Source organism: Anas platyrhynchos, chromosome 11, assembly GCF_047663525.1.
Source record: "Anas platyrhynchos isolate ZD024472 breed Pekin duck chromosome 11, IASCAAS_PekinDuck_T2T, whole genome shotgun sequence".
In the NCBI taxonomy this organism is placed as follows: Eukaryota; Metazoa; Chordata; class Aves; order Anseriformes; family Anatidae; genus Anas; species Anas platyrhynchos.
Window position 1 is genome coordinate 18,224,613 of NC_092597.1, and position 17,684 is coordinate 18,242,296.

The 17,684-nt window shown below is 44.1% G+C and overlaps 1 protein-coding gene across 28 annotated transcripts in view; it reads right to left on the reverse strand.

Moving 5' to 3' along the window:
- AKAP13 (A-kinase anchoring protein 13) overlaps positions 1-17,684 on the reverse strand; it is a 217,589-nt gene that overhangs the window by 60,510 nt on the left and 139,395 nt on the right. For 19 of the 28 annotated variants that reach the window (XM_072043421.1, XM_072043417.1, XM_072043424.1 and 16 more), the window contains 2 exons: positions 5,265-5,346; positions 978-1,114 (listed from right to left, as the gene is read on the reverse strand). In XM_072043421.1, the coding sequence (XP_071899522.1) occupies positions 978-1,114; positions 5,265-5,346 (219 nt within the window). Of the gene's footprint in view, positions 1-977; positions 1,115-5,264; positions 5,347-5,774; positions 5,847-15,035; positions 15,894-17,539; positions 17,681-17,684 lie in introns of those variants that run through there. The other 9 variants (XM_072043439.1, XM_072043434.1, XM_072043431.1 and 6 more) reach the window with 5 other exon arrangements.

Sequence of the window (17,684 nt, forward strand, 5' to 3'; positions counted from 1 at the left end):
AACAGTGACTGCTCAAACAGGTAAGTCTGATCTAGTTAAAGCCATACAGAACCCAAGCAGAAGTTTCCACGGAGCTGAAACCAATGTGGTGGATGTTCTAAGGAAGTTCATATCCTCCTTCATTCTGCAGCATTTCCTGGGTGCATTAAACTATCCACTACAAGCAAGGTTTCTAAAAAGTAAAACCCAATTGCCCTCCAAATATGTTTGGGCTGCTCTTTTGCAGATGGCAGAAGACCAACAGGCAACATTGAAGTGAGGCATCCTCTGCTCAGGAGGCTGATCCGTACCTCTGGTTTCGCCCACTCCTCCCTCCCCTTCTCATCCATGAGCAACACAAAGGGCACAGAGATGACTAAGGTTAGCAATGACTTCTGTTGTTGATTTTAAGCAAACTTGAAAACATTTTCCTTCTGCTTGCACGCAAAAAGGCATTAAAGGTATGTTACCCTGGCAACAAAACCATTCCCTGGAATTGGCCTTAAGTATTTAGAATGAGTGTTTCCTTCCTATTAAGGGAGTCACATTGAATTTACAGAAAAACACTGGTTCTTCTGCGAATTACTGTATATGATTCTGAAGGTGTCGGTGCAGGGGTCACGTCTGCTGGAGAAAAGCTCTTTGTTACATTAGTTAAAGATGGCTTTCATACAGTCTGTGCAGTCATTAATGAAGAAAATCCACTTTTTCAACCATTTCCCTAACGTCTGATTTACTTTTGGACAGTCACAATTGCTTTCATCTTTTCAACATAAGGGGGCTGCACAGTTTTTGGAATTGTGCTGCAAGTAAATACATCCCTCGTGTTGTTGCAGCTGAAGAGGGGAGCAGATCCTTCCCATCCATTCCGTTCCAGGATAATCACTTCCAGGTTTCTAAGTCACCAGCGAAACCGAGACAATTAAGAGCTTACAGTATGGCTTTACAGAATCAGGCCTCAGAATGTTTTGAACAATATCCCAATCAGACTTTCCTACCTTTCCAAAGACAAGGTCTTCCATCCCATCACCAGGCAAGGGGAAGAGGTCAGACTCGCTCCCGGACTCTCTTTTAAGGACACCCTGTGATGAGGCACAGACGCTGCTCAGCCCATCCTCCAAGAAGTTCTCACATTCTAGGGAAGCAAAGCAGAAAGAGTTACAGTCTGATGTGTTCTGCAGTATCAAAATATCCAACCTGCATACACTCAGTAAATTCAAAGATTTAAAACAGAAAGCAGCTTTATAAATTGAGTTCGCTTCCTAAAAATCAGATGGTAAATTTATAAAGGATTTATAAATTTTTAAAAGCTTGGTATGCTTCATCAAAGTACGACACGCAAACAGCAATTCTACATTACACAGCCATCTGTGCTTTTAGTTTCAGGTGCCGATAAATATTCTATATATCAGGTACCCCCACACTGAGCATAACAGGATTATTTCCTTCCTATTGATTGCAGCGATTGCAAAATTAGATTCATATTCAGTTAATGTATAAATATAAGTCAACAATATTAACTTTCTTCCTCAATTAAAAACAATTAATTCCCTCTAACTTTTAAATGTCAAGGTACTTTTAAAATGCACATCAATCCAGTTACTTGGTTACCTCTACACTTCTCACTGAAAAAGCAATTGTATGACTTCTATGACAAGTTTTACTTTAAGACCTAAAAATCAAGCACTATTTAAAATTTCACAAGCTTTCATAGCTCCCAACATTTAAATCTAAGCATATTGAATCCCTTCCTTCTGTATAAAATGCTTCCAGCTGTTTGTAGCAGGGTGATTAGCAGCGCAGAAATAACCACAGCCATCGAGAAAGGCCGTTCTTTCCAAAAGCTTTAACAGACATGTGTCTGCATCAATAACGTCTGTATATCATTTCATTTTTTTTTAGCCTTCAGGGAAAGGTATTAATGACAATTTTGGCAATAACCGTGCATTCTTTTCACCCAGCTAAAATTACTTGCTGATTATTGGTATATTTTAAAAAGAAAGGTGTTATTTTTCAACCTGCTGTAACTAAACAAGATAACTCCAAAACATGTTTAGCTCCCTGGAGAGGAACAAGGGCAATAAAATTTTGGTTGGCTCTTAAATTACAGTCGATAAACTCCATCCTTGGCTATGGCAGGCTTACACATCAACACAGGGTTGGGTAGGGTAGCTCAAAGCCACGTTTTTTGCTTCCCTACCCTTACCTGGCCTGAATCCAGAACTGTGCCTGACAGCAGCTATAAAACACCCCAGCCGATGGGAGCGAGTACATGGTCGGAGGAATAACGTTAAGCTAGCCCTGGTCTCTCGCAGAAGCTCCAGCTCACTTTAACTGTAATTATAATTCATCCCTAGATAAACAGCGGATTTCAGCTTAGGGGAAACAGGCTCAGTGTTTGTAAGCTCAGTGTTTGCCTGCAGGACAGGACATGGCTTCTCCATGGGACAGCACCGCATGAGCCTCCTGGTCCCCATGGGACCTCCCGATGCTGCTGGGAGGTGACTTTTTGGACCTGGGGCAGTTGGAGGGATGGAGGCAGCGTGGAGGTGCTGCCTCCAAGGGCACAGGGACGGTGAAGTCGGCTGGAAACCCCATCACCCCAGCGAGGAGTTTCCACGTCGGGGAGAACTGGAAAAGCACTTGTTGGAGGAGGCGTGAATGTTCCCCCGTCCTTTTCCCCGCTCAGTAAACCTGGAAAATCTGAACTGCTTTTCCATAATCGAGGGGAGAGAAGAAGGAGGGGAAAAAAAAAAAAAACAGAAAAAAAAGGGAAAAGCAAAGAAGAGACAGAGCGGCTGTAAGGGAGCGGGCCAGGATGCGGCTGGCCGGCCAGCTGGCAGCCAGCAGAGCTTGTCCAAGCCCAGACTGAAAAACAAAGGGGCTCGAGCCACGTTCCAGTGGAAAATGAGCGGGGATGGTCCAGCTGCGCCAACGAACCGAGACCTCACCCAGCAGATAAATAACAAGTGGCAGCGAGAGGCTCTGCAGGAGCCACAGAGGGACAGCATGGGGTGGAAGAGGGCAGAGGGCAGGAGGCAGCAGGGAGAGGACAAGGAGGAGCAGAGAGAGAGGGGGAACCCTCCACACCTCACTTCATCTGTGCTGAGACACTGATCTCCAAGCCTTGACTCTTCCCTCACCTTTCAGAGGATGTTTTTGGTTGTTCGGGGGGGGAAATCTGTTTCTTTATTTTTATTTTCTCAGCTTGTTGGGTTTGTTCTGTTTGTTTTGAACCGCGCACACATTGCACAATGCTGAGCTCCATCCCTCAGTCGCTCCCACCCGTGACCTGCCAAGCCCCAGTGACAGCACTGTCATAACACTGGCACCCAAGGAACGGCTCCATCACACGTGCACCACCTGCTTGCTGCACACACATCACTTACAGAGCAACCATGCTCATCTGCTTCTCTCTGTGGAGATTCACACCAAAATAAAATGATGGTAACACACCTCTGCACGTGATACAGAAGAAAAAAAGTTGCACGGCAAAAAGCCCTAGGAAGAAACTTTCCAAACAATTTTTTTCCAAAGCCTCATGTTCTCCAAGATGGGGCGAGTCCCCTAATTGCATGCTGATAGATAGCTACGTAGCTACCAAACTCTTCAAGGCTTTTAGCTTCAAAAGTAGGAGCAGAAAATGTGAAGCTGCAGTTCCTGAATTACTTTGCAAGATTTGAGGACTCTATCCTTACAAGCAATTTCTGCAGGTGAAAAAGATCTAATTCCTTATCAAGTTGTGTCCTTTTACATTAGCCACATTAGGAGAGCTGTTGGTTTTATCACATGCTGTCAGGTTTTTCCTTCCCCTCTCTACTTTCGCAGCATGAGAGCTCACTCAGGGCACAGCACTACAGTGGGACACGTGAGCATAACTCCATTATTTCTAGAATGCCAGGACTCGCAGAGCTGAGATTTCCCTGCTGCTGCAGGCAAGAGAGCACATTTCCCTCAGCATGTTAAAACCCTGCCTCACTGTGTTACAGACACATATTACTGTAATTATTAATTAATATTTATGTATTGCTATCTGATTATATAATAAATATTACATTTCTGCAGTATAATATTGTATTAGATAATTAATAAGTATATAACTAATATTGATCCATGTGAATGGATGATTACAGTTTCAACAAGTCAAATGAGCTCATGTAATTTTGCAGCCAAATGGAGCGTGATAAGCTTAAAGCTTTAAAATATGGTATCTAGATGCAAGGGATGCAGGGAAGCAATTAGTAAAGAAGCAGCATGATGATATTGCAGGTTCTGTTGTAAAACACTTGTGAACCTATACTTCACAGGAAGTTTTTGCTTCTCTTTTTTTTGTTAAGAAAACAGAAGTGTTTATTTCACTTTGAAGAGAGCTAGAACTTCTACCTAGAATAAACCCCTCAGATTAGTCACCTACAACATCACTTCTTAGCCTATATTCAGAAAAGATTGGATTTGAATCACTTCAACAGTGATTATATCCTTATTTTTCTATCTCCTCAGATAAACTGAAGGTGATTCAGGTGAGATCCCTGCTTGTAATGACAACAAAGCAAGAAGTGCCTACTCCATGAAAAGTCCAAGCAAAGTCTCCATTCAGAGCCCAGATGAATTACTGTATTTGTTTTGAACATGCATAATTCAATGAAAGGAAATGCTTTTTTTTTCTTATCTTGGACACGAACCCCTTTTTGAAACTTGCCAGACAAGATTTTCTGTCCCTGTGGAAGAGACAGAGAGCACCCGCCAGCACGCAGGGCTGGTGGGTAGGGTGTGGGAACGATGGCTCTGAACAGCCTTTCTGTTTCCTGAAGCCTGGAAATCATGGGAACTTTTAGGAAAGAAAAAAAAAGAAAAAAAAAAAGAAACAAAACAAAACAAAAATTGAGCCACTGATTTGGATCTAGAGAAGGATTAAGAGAATTCATATTTGACTTTTTTTTCCCCCTTTTATTGTATTACCATTTTGTCTAGAAAACAAAATAGTTTTCTCTATCACACATTTCTTTCAAGCTTATTAAAAGATTGAAACACTGAAATCCTTCAAGTGCACAATTACTTCAGAGGGTGACACACCACCCAGCTCACTACAAGTCAAGTGCTGCAGCCATGTGCTAACAATGACTCACGACAGATTCATTACACATTTTCTTTAGTTTACGTATTTTTCCCCGCTGAGGCTAGGATGAAAAAAAAAAAAAAAAAGGCAGTAAAGACGAGGAAAGCAAGCAAGGAGAGCCATAGGGCTGCTCTCCTGCCTGTGTGCTGGCCAAGAACACACAGCTTACCTGGAGACTCCCGTGTCCGCTTGCGCTCCAGCAGCGAAGAGTCGGGACATGGCTCCAGCGAGCACCAGCTTTCACGGTTTATCTGAAAAAAACAGAAATAGCAGATCAAAGAAAGGCCACTTTTGCTATCCTCTGTTAGCCTCTTCTGCGACTTAATTCTGCATTGACCAGCAGGTATATGGTTATGGCGTAATTTTGTCCCAGTAATAAAAACTTCAAAAGTAACTTTTTTTTTTTCTCTCTCATCACTAAACAAACCATTACAATATGCCAAAAGCTGTATTTCTCCGTGGAAAGTATGACTTAAAGTGGCTCCTGCTCAAGGCAGGAGTTCAGAGGGAGGATGAGCCAGCGTTTAAGCTACTAGCGGAGGACTTGAGAAACCTGGCTTCAATTCTCACTTCCATTTGCAGTGGGACTGCAGGCAAGATACTCCTCTGCCTTCTGCCTCAGTTCACTATCTAGGGGACAGCAATTTCTTGCCACCCATATTGCTGCAAAGTTAATTACCTTAAAGATAGCAAGGAGGTCTGATAGTGTAGAAATGAGGGCTATGGAAGTGTCCATGTCATGGTGAGAACCCGACGTGCTTTGGGTATTTGACTTCACTGCAATGACGACGGTGTCAGAAAACCCCGTTTTAACACTAAGCCCGGTCACATGGTGTATTTCAACATCAGCCTTATCATCGCACCCTGTCCCTCACCCTCTCTGTGACTTCCAGTCTTTCAGCAGGGATGACTGATCTGCTCTTGGCCTTCTTCCCCCTTCTGCCTGTGCCTTACTCATCCTCACTTGGGTTTTGTCCAATGTGTCGACTCCGAAGTTTGTTGGATTATCCACAACCCTTGGCTCACCCAGCATGCAATTCCCATCGCTTTTGTCTGTAACTAGTAGAGTCAGTAGACCCCTTTGCTGTCTCTCCTTGTCTTTCTGCCTTTCCTGAACACAAATCTCACCTGGACCATCTCACCCAACCCCAAGGAGCCGCCGCCTGGCTGCTCCTTGCTTGCCTCCACACACACGATCCCACACGTTCTAGCTAAAAGAAGGCCACTGAAATGGATGACCTTGTGTTACTTTACATGACAAATGTTTCTCCTCCCCTCTCTCTGCCTTTCCTTTCCCCCATCTCTGTCAGACAGAGAATTTTTACTACGTATTTTTTGCCTCTAGCCCGTTTCCAAATTTCCTCAGAGATCCTGCTCGGTTCTCGCAGGCCCTCGCCAGATTCTTATCCCTTTGATCCTTTCTCAAAAATCCTTGACTCCCCTAGCCTTGACAGGACTTGCTGCTCTAAGGACCCCCATCCTTCCCCTTCAGCACTTCTCCACAGTGCGCCGCTTGCTGTGGTGGCCTGGCTGCAGCCCCTGGCCTGTGTCAGGGGGGCTCCCGGCACCCCCGGCACCCTCCCGCTCACCACACCACAAAGTCAGCACTCCCCTGAGACCCGTCAGCTAAAAAGTCAGCTGCACATTTTTCTTCCGTAGGTTTTGTCCTCCTCCATACTTGTGTGATGACAGAACGGGGTTGGAAGGGCCTTTGACAGGTCAGCTAGTCCCCTTGTGCTGCTCCAAGTCAGGCTCGGCTAAACCTGAGAGGTCTGAATGTGATGTGTCCCAAAAATCCTCCAGCAGCGAGGGTGCTGTGACCTCCCTGGCCAGCAGCTCCTTCTGGGGGAGGCAGGGAAGCAACAGAGCAGGTCTCAGAGGGAAAAAATGAGTCTCTCAGGAAAGCCAAAGACCTCATGTGGTACCGGAGTGAGGTCTCGAGGTGACCTCAGTGCACGGCCCTGGATGTCTCTCCCCACTTCCAGCCATTTTACAGACTGGTTTTCTTGGATGTGCACACACTGGTGGACACTTGCCACTAACTGCTGCTTGCCTCTGCTCACTGAATCCTCATCTATATTCATCTAAGATCTTGTATGACCCTCCTGCACATACAAGATCCCACCCTTCAGAGTAGAGAAGCGCTCTGAAGTTTGATGAAGGTTTTTGTAAGCAGATACTCAAAATAACAATTCCTTATTTTCCAAAGTGACATGAAGGTGTTTAGCTTTAACTGCTGCATGGAGAGTGGGTCACGCTTCTCCTTCTTTCAGTGCAAGAACCAGCCTGCTAGCAAGGCTGAGCAGCGCCTAACCTCAGCAACTGAACTTCACTACAGAGTTTATACATGCTTTTTACTCTTGGAAGAGCTGTAAAGTCAATAAATATCACATTATCACCATAAAGTCAATGAGAATCAGATTGATATTCTTTTCTCTTGAGCCAAAGCAGAATCTAGTTTGGAGCACATTATCTTACATTTAATTAAAGGCAAATCTAGAGGTTGAGTCTGAACACACATAGGAGGATAAATGCAAATTCGCTCAAGTCCACGCAAATGAAGGAATGACCCATCTCCTAAATAAAATCAAATTCTGCCTCCTTCGGACTGGCTTGCACCTAACTCTATCCTGAACACATTGAGCCTGATCTTCCTTATTCTTAAACCAATGTAGCTCCATGAAATCTATGGAAACTACTCCTGGATTATCCTGATATCCACTATTGGAAAATGATAACTAAGCACCCTGTTCAATAATCAGCAGAAAACAAACAACGAATGAGAAGATTCAAGACTGTTTACAGCCCAGCAGTTGATTGGTGACAGAATAAATTAAATTAGGCTGAATTAACAGTATATTTTTCCTTTAATAGAACCAGTTGACTCATTCACTGAAAATGCATTATAGACACTGGCATTTTTTCAAAAAAGATTTGAATATTTTTCCCATTACCCAGCCAGCTCTATCCTCTGCCCTGTGACTTTGCCAAGTATTGAAAAAGTCTGCCTTTTTCTACAAAAAACAGTAAAAAGAAAGTAACACTGAAGTTTAAGGTGCTGTTTCAGACGTACCTGATTATGTACAAAATAAAGTATTAAGAACTAAATATTTATCTCAGTAGCCCTAATTCAGGAATAATAATAATCGCCATCAAAACACAAACAAAGGAAACCACTACTATACACAAGCATTCCCTATGCCAAAAGGAGACCAGACAGGATTTGAGGGAGGTTTAGTGCAAGATCTCAGGAAACTGGGTGGTCCAGAGATACTGAAAACACAAACCCCACCATCCACTGCTGAAGACTGCTTGTATTCACTCGTGACTAGTGACTGGAGGTACAGGCATCATGGGTTGTAGAGAAAATTCCATAAAAGCATCAGAACACCAGGGCTGGGGAATACACCAGTGTGAAGTAAGAAGCAATGAGGTTGTTTTGGGATTTCACAGATGAATAGACAACATACATAACAAAACTATCCCTTCCTTTTTCCCTTAGCCTATGTTCCACTACGAGAAGCCTGACAACGGGACTGCAGGCTGACAGCCGCAGAAGACAATAAAAACAAAATCATTTTCCTCCTTGCCCACACTGATTATAGCCCATCGCCTCTGGGCATCCCACATCGCTGCGGCGGGAGCAGAGAGGATGCGGCGGTGTTCAGATGGCAGAAGGGAACACGAAACAGTCCCTGGGAACAGAGCTTCAATATGCAGCTTTTGAAAAAATGCCAGGAGAGAACCGGCTATTTTTCCATGCTGAAGCCTGAATGTGTTTATCTGCAGCGCAGACACTGAATGAATCATGGAAGCACATCCCCAGGCACCAAAAAGTGAATCCCAAAAGATTTTCTGTTTGCCTGTGAAATGCTCACAGACTAAATGTCCAAAGAGGGCTTCAGGACACCAGCTGGAGCTGCAGGCAGCAGACGGCTTGGTTGTTCGTTCTGGGCACACATGCCTGTATTTCCTGAATCGCAGAGCCACTCTTCCTGCAGACGTCTAATTTGAAACTTGCAGTGACTGAGTACAGAAGCCTCTTTGCATAAGAAAAGGACAGCGCTAGACAATCTGCGAGACAAACGGGGCCGCGATGTTCTCCATCATGTGGGAGCAATTAGTGACCACCAGCCCGTATTCCCTCAGCTGGAGCAGAGACCTTCCTCTGTAGCATCTCCCCCAGGCTCTTCCTTCCCTTCCCCCTGTGCACCCATCTGTCCCGGGGAGTTATCCTACCCCTTCCAGTCCTCTGCAGCGCCTGCCCACACAAACCAGGATCCGTTCCTCCTTCTCAGAAGACATTTCCAAGTTGCCTCTTTCTAATTTTGCTCAATTGGCTTTGGGGGCCAGCTGCTGTCTCCTACCAGGGATTGCCCCCATACAAGAGCATCCCTTCCGAGGAAGGCGCTGATTTCCCAAACAGCTACCTGCCAGCAGCACCAGCAGCTGCCAGGCCCTTCTATAACTCAAAAAATGTAGGACGGGAGATAACCACGGAAAAGTCCTCCCTCTGGTTTTATTTGAACTCTTCTGATAGCACTTCGCTTCCATTGCACAATAACAGGAACACATTGACCTCTCAGAAAATCTTCCCCTGCTTTAAAAGTTTGCACTTGACGGCCTCGCTGGTAGCAATATAAATCAACGTGAAGCATCTCAGAGCAGAAGAAACCACATGACTTTAACTTTCATTTCCTAGCAAATCTCCAGAGATGAATCTTACTTCCATATTGTTTTAACTTTGCCCTAATTGTACAAGTTTCCATTTCTTTTTTTTTTTTTTTCCCCCAGCTCCCATACTAAGGTCTATCTCGTAGCTAAAACCAGACACCACTGCACAAAGGAAAATATTCAGTATAGCAATTTTAGCTTGCTTGGTGTACCATTAAGTATTTATGCACCATACTGAGCTGTAACTGACACTAGGAAAGATTTGAAATACCCCCAGAAGGACAAAAATAGCAGAAAACAAGCTTCTTTAATTGCAATTATAGCTAATTTGTCTCATAATCTGAAATTTTACAATTATTTTCAAAAAAACCTGATGTGAATCTTAACTCTTCTTTAGGAACTACCTGCTCCTAAAAAATTCCCATAGGATACGGTTTTCACTGAAGAAATTTGTAGACATTACTGGAATTCAAAGTTTATTCTGACAAACTTTTAACTTTACAGTTCCATTAATGATGGAATCATCTGGTTGTTGCCTTTAATACCTGAACTAGAAATTAAAGTTAATTTCATCTCCTTCACGAAAAACACCTTTCAAGAACCTCCAAACTTCTTTGAAAAGGAGCGTGAGGGCTGGGGCACCTAGGCAAGGATTTCCACCATCCTCCTTCAGCAGCCACTGATGGAAACAAACTCCATCTCTACAAAACTCAAGAGCAAAAACTCAAAAGCAATGCTTTGAAAGCCACCTTAACAGATAATATTGAGACATATCACTTTACTTACAAATTCCAGATTTTTTGGAAGGTTTTCTTTCTTTTATTTATTTATTTATTTGTCATCTCCCCCTGTATTTTCTTGCCTTAAGCTTTTGGGGAAGGTTTTATAATGTGGATGAGGAAAGCAGAGACCATTCTCCAGTATGTCAAAAGGGACAAAGTGACAACACTTGCAATCCTGCTGTGATTTCTATAGAGATTTACCATCCAACACTGTGAATACGCTGCATCAAACCTTCTACCCCTTCAAAAAAACAGCACTGATGACCCCCCATCAGGACAACAATTTGTCAAGGAGCTCCAAAGTGACCTTGCTCACTGCAACAAGTGTGCAGTGCTGTAGAGAACTGTGCTAAAGGAAGAGGCTCCTCCAACCACAGGACATTTTAAATGGCTGAATAAATTAGCACATTGTGGTGTAAGAGCAATGCTGAATTCCTAGAGTGCACTTTTCTCCCTGGCACCGTCCCAAACGGGGAAGTGAGCGTCTGCCCCAGGAAGGTTTTCCAGCCTTTGGCTCTGGGGGATCTTCCCACAGCAGCAGAATGAGTCCTGTTAATAACAAGCTTTAATTAAGCTTTGAAAATAACAGCAATGGCTTTGCATAAAGCAAAACAAAACAAAACCCACAAACACAACTCCTGACTAAAATGGGAGCAAAATTCACATGAACGTGTATCTGCCCAGGATGAAAACACATCCATTTCATCCCAGTTATCTCCCCTATTCTGATTGCACACAAGGCACAAACAGATAAACCCAAGGTTCTCCACATCATCGTAAATATACGTCTCTCCTGCTGGCTCTTCAGTAACGAAACCACTGTGGATAGATTCTGCTTTCAGGATTAAAGTTCAGATTTATTTTAGGGCTGCAAAGTTTGATGAGATGCTGCATAGCCACCATCCAAGGACAGCACTTCCCTCAACTCCAGACCTCAAATAAGGAAAGAACGTATCAAATAATCAAAAACATAAACTGTTGAGGAAAAAAATAAAAATGCTTTGCAGGTATGACAACAAACAATGGAAGAAACCTTAGCCTCAGGTAATTTGGGGATGTTCTCCACATACTATGAGCTCGGGATGCTGCTAACTGTACTTTGCCTTACGTGTTCATGCAGATCTTTAGTTGCCAGAGAAGCCCTGTAAGGAGGGAGCAGAAAAATGGATGGAAAATGCCACCCACCTTAATTTCAAAATATCTTGATTATTTTTTAGAACACTGGGCTGATTTTAATATCACCAATAATGTTATGTGCCCTAACTGGAAGCTGAATGAGATCTGCTAGTCTGAAGAGCAGCTAAATCAAACCTTGTTTCCCCCAGTTAGGAAAAAAACTTTACACCTTCTACATCCCAATTACAGTTTGAGCATTCATCTATAAAGCTGAAATGCTGATACAGTCAATGAACAACTAAAAAAAATATTTCCAGTTGTAGTTGCTCCGTCTCCCTTTTTCAAAACAAGCCCACTTCTTATCTTCTAACCGAGAAGAACGAACTGATCATCAAAATTTGAACAAGTCTCTAACTGTGCACGTATTTGCAAGGTGCCAGCTCCTGGGGTATCTGTGTTCTGTCCCTTGACAGTTATATTTGCGGTAGCAGGCACAACATTAAAAAATGAGACAGGACTGCCAACTCACACAGGGGCATGTTGCGACTTCCCATTTTGGGTCTTGGTACAGTGTAGTGCAGACTGCTTTACCCTGCGCAGTGCTGCTTAGAGCTCAATGAATCATTCAGACAAACAGATATCCCACTTGACCCACACCTTCTCCTTCCTCTGCTACGAGCTCAGCGGGGAAGATGATGTGAAATTTCTATGCCATGTCTGCATCAAACAGGGTTCCCTGTACAGGGGCAAAAGCCACTGTGGTTGGTAACCAAGCACATCACGTTTACCCTGATGCAGCAGCAAAAAGAGCTACAGCACAGATGAAGTCCTACCTCCAACAATGAGCTAGGATGCAGCTTTACCCTCTGACTTTTGCTTTTGTATGCGGGGAGGAGGAGGAAACCATGTTAAAGTAAAAAATAACTGTGTGCATCAGCCCCCAGAATTGCTGAGGTTTTTTACGTAACTTCACAAACCACTTCTTCAGGCACAATCTAAACATGGAAAATTTTAGCCCCAGCACAGCGATACCTCAGAAGACATGTGCATCACAAAGTAGTCAGTAGGAACCAAAAGTCTTCTGCAACTTTATCTGAGAACAGTTGCAATCAATGCAAATAAAATACCATCTATAAACACATGGCAGCCGAAATGACAGATGATCTTCTTTGTTCACAACTTGTTCCAGTTGCTTTCTCCACCAGCTGTTTTTCTTCCCTATATCATGATTACTGAGTTTCCCATCTTAAAATGAAGCAAAGAACGTATTCACCTATGACCCAAAGAAAAGACACCTTGTACAAGTCAGTCACTGGCCAAACTGAAAGCTGCTGGGTGCTTAGCAGGTTTCTTGTTGCAACTTCATTCAGACCAAATATTATTCCTGGATCCTATTTGGTTCTGTTGTATGGATGTTTATTTGCTATTCAATATTTAACGCCTAAGAAACCCTCTTACATACTAAAATATAGTGACCTGCATAAGGTACAGTTTTATTTCAATATTTTAATTAAAAACAAAACCAACCAGCCAACAAACAAAAAAAAATCTCAACAAAAAAAACCCAGCTTGCTTGTTAAGGGTCTGATCCAGCTCCCATTAACGTCAAGAGATGATCTGCCACTGACGCAGTCTAGTGCTGGCTTAGATCCCTGGATCATCAAAATTTAATTTAATCTACTGGCTATGTTATAGAAACCAGCTAAAGCATCAGGACTGACTGAATATCAAGACTAAGCTGCTTATAACATAGCTGTCACTAGCACCCTCCTATTTTAAACATTTGCACTCTTTACAGCCCATGTTGGGAGCAGCACTGCGTGCACACATGCACACATATATGGACACTGAGTCACTTGCAGGAACAGACAGTATAACCCACAGTTTTGAAACTCAATTAGGAAAATACTAGTGGGAACTAACGAGAGCCATACTTTGTTATAAAATCTAAGCTTTGCTGAACAAAAACTAATTTAGGGAACTGATGACATCAGAAATACTGAAGTCAGATAATTACAGTGAGTTACATTTCAACCCAGGCATCCAGATATTCTTTATGAATTAAAAAAAAAAAAAAAAAAAGGTTTTGCTTTTTACATTAGCAACCAAGGTTGTCAGAGGTACCAGTTCTTTTCCTAAGTACCATTAAACAGACATTTCACACAAGCAGAGTGTGTACAGTATGTCTGCGTTTTTTTAATGACTCATGGGGTCACCTGGAGATTGAAACCCATGGGATTCAATCTGCAACTAACATCATTTAGATAAAAGTCCAAAAAATACTCAACAAGATCAAGTTGATACAAAAAACAGGTTATGGTTATTTTTGCTTGGTGTCACACAAAAAAGGACACATTCAATGAAAGAAAAAAAAAAAAAGCAAAAACCAAAAGCAAAACCTAAACCTAAATGAACACTTTCATTCCTAAACACTGCAAGTTAACCTAACAAGTGTTTGGTTAATTTTAGTGCACATGAAGTAGAACCAGAATCATCTGAAAATAAAAATATTTGCCATCTTCGAGGTTTTTGTCTCAACCTTGACACAAAGCCATGAAGCGAAAACCATAAAAAAGGAAGTCCCACAATCATGCAGAAACCCACCGGCTCTGCTAAGAAAAGAAAATAGAGAGAGAAAGAGAGGGGGAAAGGAAATGCTCATCCAGGAGTTAAGATATCTCAGGCTGTCTGTGTTTTGCAGTCCCTCTGGCTGCTTTCCGATTTCCATCCACTTTGCCAGGAAACTGCTGAAGCTCCACAAAGCTGTTAGGGAGACAGGACATTCCCAGACTGCCACTGTGCCATTTGGTGGAGCACATGCTAATTTTAGATTAGAGGAACGCTGGGGCAATTAGCCAAGGTCTTGGTCTGACCAATCTTCAGTCAAATTTCCCACCCAAACAGTAAGATCAACAGCTACACCCTTCAAATATAAACAAAAGCCAGAGGCAAAGGAGGATCTGCCACGCTGTTTTTTTGGCAGAATACATTGAGGGGGTGACATGACAGGACATTTCAACCCCAAAAGTGACCCCTGGAAATGAAAAGCCTTGACTGAAAGGCACAGAAAAACACCTATGATGCATGAAGTTTACAAATCGTGATGCGAGTGCTTAGGGGCAGCAGACAGGGGGACAGGGAAGATGGCCAGAGAGTGCTCTCCAGAAGCGTGCTTGCATGCCGCAGTGGATCATTTGCTTACGAGATAATATCGAGGCACTTCATGCCAAGTGTCACCACAAACCCGTCCGCATCCCGAAGGGTGCGAGCCCTTCCACCTGATCCCTCTCCCCACAGCGCCCAGCTCGGGGCTCCGTGGGCCGCGCTCAAGGAGGGAACAAGTTAACAGACATAAACAAGCACCATACCTTTAGCAACACCACATCTACAGTTCTGTCCACCTTGGAAATGTCGCACAGGCTGTACCGCCTCTTGTGGCGTTCGTACATTTTGTCCACACGGCTGTGAGCAGAGGCGAAGCAGAGCCCACCATGAACTCCAGAGTGACCGCGGTGCTGCGCGCTCCCGACCGCTCGCACGCGTGCTCGGAGGAGTCCCCGCGTCTCCTCGCCCTCCGAAGCACGCCTGCCTGTCCGAGCCTCTTAACAGGAAAACGAAAATCCCAGAGCTGCGGCCGGCTGATAAAGTCTTCTTGGAACAGATTTGCTTATGCAGGCGACGCAGGAACTTATAGCAAACAAAAGGTACTTCGAGAGAGCTTTCTACGTATATGATTGCTATTATTTTTTTGTAGCTGCTAAGAATGGTATCAGCCTTCCTGTTATATTAATAATGAAAAGTTTTCCAGGCAACTTGGATATCCAAAAAGCACCAGAATGAAAATCCTGACAGAGAAAAAGAACAAAAGCCAGACGGGTGCAACAGGGACGCTCCGAGAGGGGAAAGCAGAAGGTAGGCTCAGCCACGACGTGTCTGATTCAGAAGAAAAAAAAAAAAAAAGGAAGAAAAAAAAAAGGCGATCACCGTATCCAAAGTAAATACTGTCACCAACGTGATCTCTCTTTCAGCGCACAAGGACGTGAAAGAAAGAATAAAAAAGGTACTTTCCTCTTTTTGAGCCAGTCTACCGTTCACCAGAGAGGAGGGCTCGGTTTTGCGTTAAGTTTAAATTTCTAATGACAGCACAGGGCAAAAGGAAAGAAAATAATGAAATAAAGCCACTCCCCTCCTGGTTTGAGCTGGACGTCACTACTTGCCTTTTTAGTACTGCACCAGTGTTCTCCCAGCTTTGAAAATTTCTTTGCAGTTTTGGGAACATGATTCATCTCTTCAGACAGAGAGGAAAAAAAAAAAAAAAGGAGGGAGGTGGGGAAGAAAAAGCAGCAGTTTTCCTTCAGCAGCTTCTTCCACCACGAGCTTCAGGCTCTCGGTGTGTTTGCTTGGTCCAAAGAGACTGAGAAGCAAAGGTACGTGTTTTCGGGGAGGCGAGGAGAGGGAGAATGACTGCTCTTCCCTCTCCCCTGGGGCCAGGTGAATGACAGACAGACAACTTCAGGCTCGGCGCTTCCCCAAAACAGGAATGGAAACTTATGATTCAATCAGTGCACACACACACACACACACACCAAGAAAAAAAAAAAGGAAATCAGACATTTACATTTTTGCTTCTAAATGTTTGCAGCACTAAGACAAGCACTAGATTTCAGTACCTCACTCTCAGAAAAAATACAATTTTCTCTCATTTATTCTAATCTGAAAGGCCAAACTCTTTTTTTTTTCTTTAAAACAAAAAACCCCACAGTTTTCTCAGTCTTTCTAATGCCGAGCAAGGCAGCGAGTCTCTCCCCATCTCTCAATAGCTCATTCACATCATCTGGGCCCTGCGTGCACGCTGCCACATGGTTTCCTGTTTTCAAACTGCCCCCTCGCAGCCCCCTCCGCTTTCCACCCCACCCTGACCTCTCCAGGGAGAAAATCTTTCCATACTTCCCTGGCTTTAGACATTCTCTCATTCACCGATTCAGAAGAGAATGGGGGCAGTTAAAAAAAATAAAAATAAAAAAAAGAGGAAAGAGAAAAAGAGAAAAGAAAAGGGGAAGAGGGGGGTGCTCTGTGGTTGGATTTGACTGCAGGAGTTTGCACTGAGCAAACGCTGCTTGTCTGGGGCAGAAAGCTGGAAATGCAGGAATTGTTAAACCTGTGCCACAAAGCAGGTGACAAAGACATCGGAAACGGCGTTATCAAGCCACCATTTAATTGCAGATCTCAAAAAGCCACCCTAATCAACGCCTGGGGAGCACCTTCTGCGCTCATGAAGCTTCGTTAGGGGCTGCTGAGTGTTTTCATCCAGCCCCTCAGGGAACGGCCCCAGGCCGCGCAAGGCACTCTGCAACCACCGCCTCAAACTCTGGCAGAGGTGCCACAGCCCCGCATCCTCCCGACAGATAAAAATGAGGTTTTGGCATGGCAATGCAAGGAGATTTTTCCCAAGGAGGCCTAAACCTAGAAATCCCATCGCACTGGAGCTCCTCTCTTTTGGTCGCCACCCAGTCACCCGACCATGTCACCAGAAGCCAGCCCGTGCGTAACTCAGGAGCTGGCACACGGACGCACCTCTGGTAGAGGGCTGAGGAGGAACAAGAGTTCACATAAACGGTCAGCACCATTTTGAGCTACGCTGGTTCTGACACCGCCAATCTATACGATCAGATTATATAAAAACATCATCACCCTCCAGATCTACCAGGCTCAGGAAGCAAACTGAGAAGGGCGTATGTTTCCTCAGCCAGCTCGGCGGTGGGGAGGTGACCAGCCACCACCCGCTGGGCACCGCGCCGTGAGGAGGTCCTCAGGGGCTGGAGAAGGCTGGGGGCTCCCAGCAGGTCACCTCCTCCCCATGAAGGGCTCTTACCTAGTCAACGCGAGGCATCCCGCCCCAATTTCGTGAGGCTCCAGGCTCTCCCTCACAACCCAAAGCTTCATCTCTACCACACTGAACTGGGAGGATCTCCTCTCTAAGCCTCTCCTACAGCAACAACCCCCAGCTCGAGCGCTCC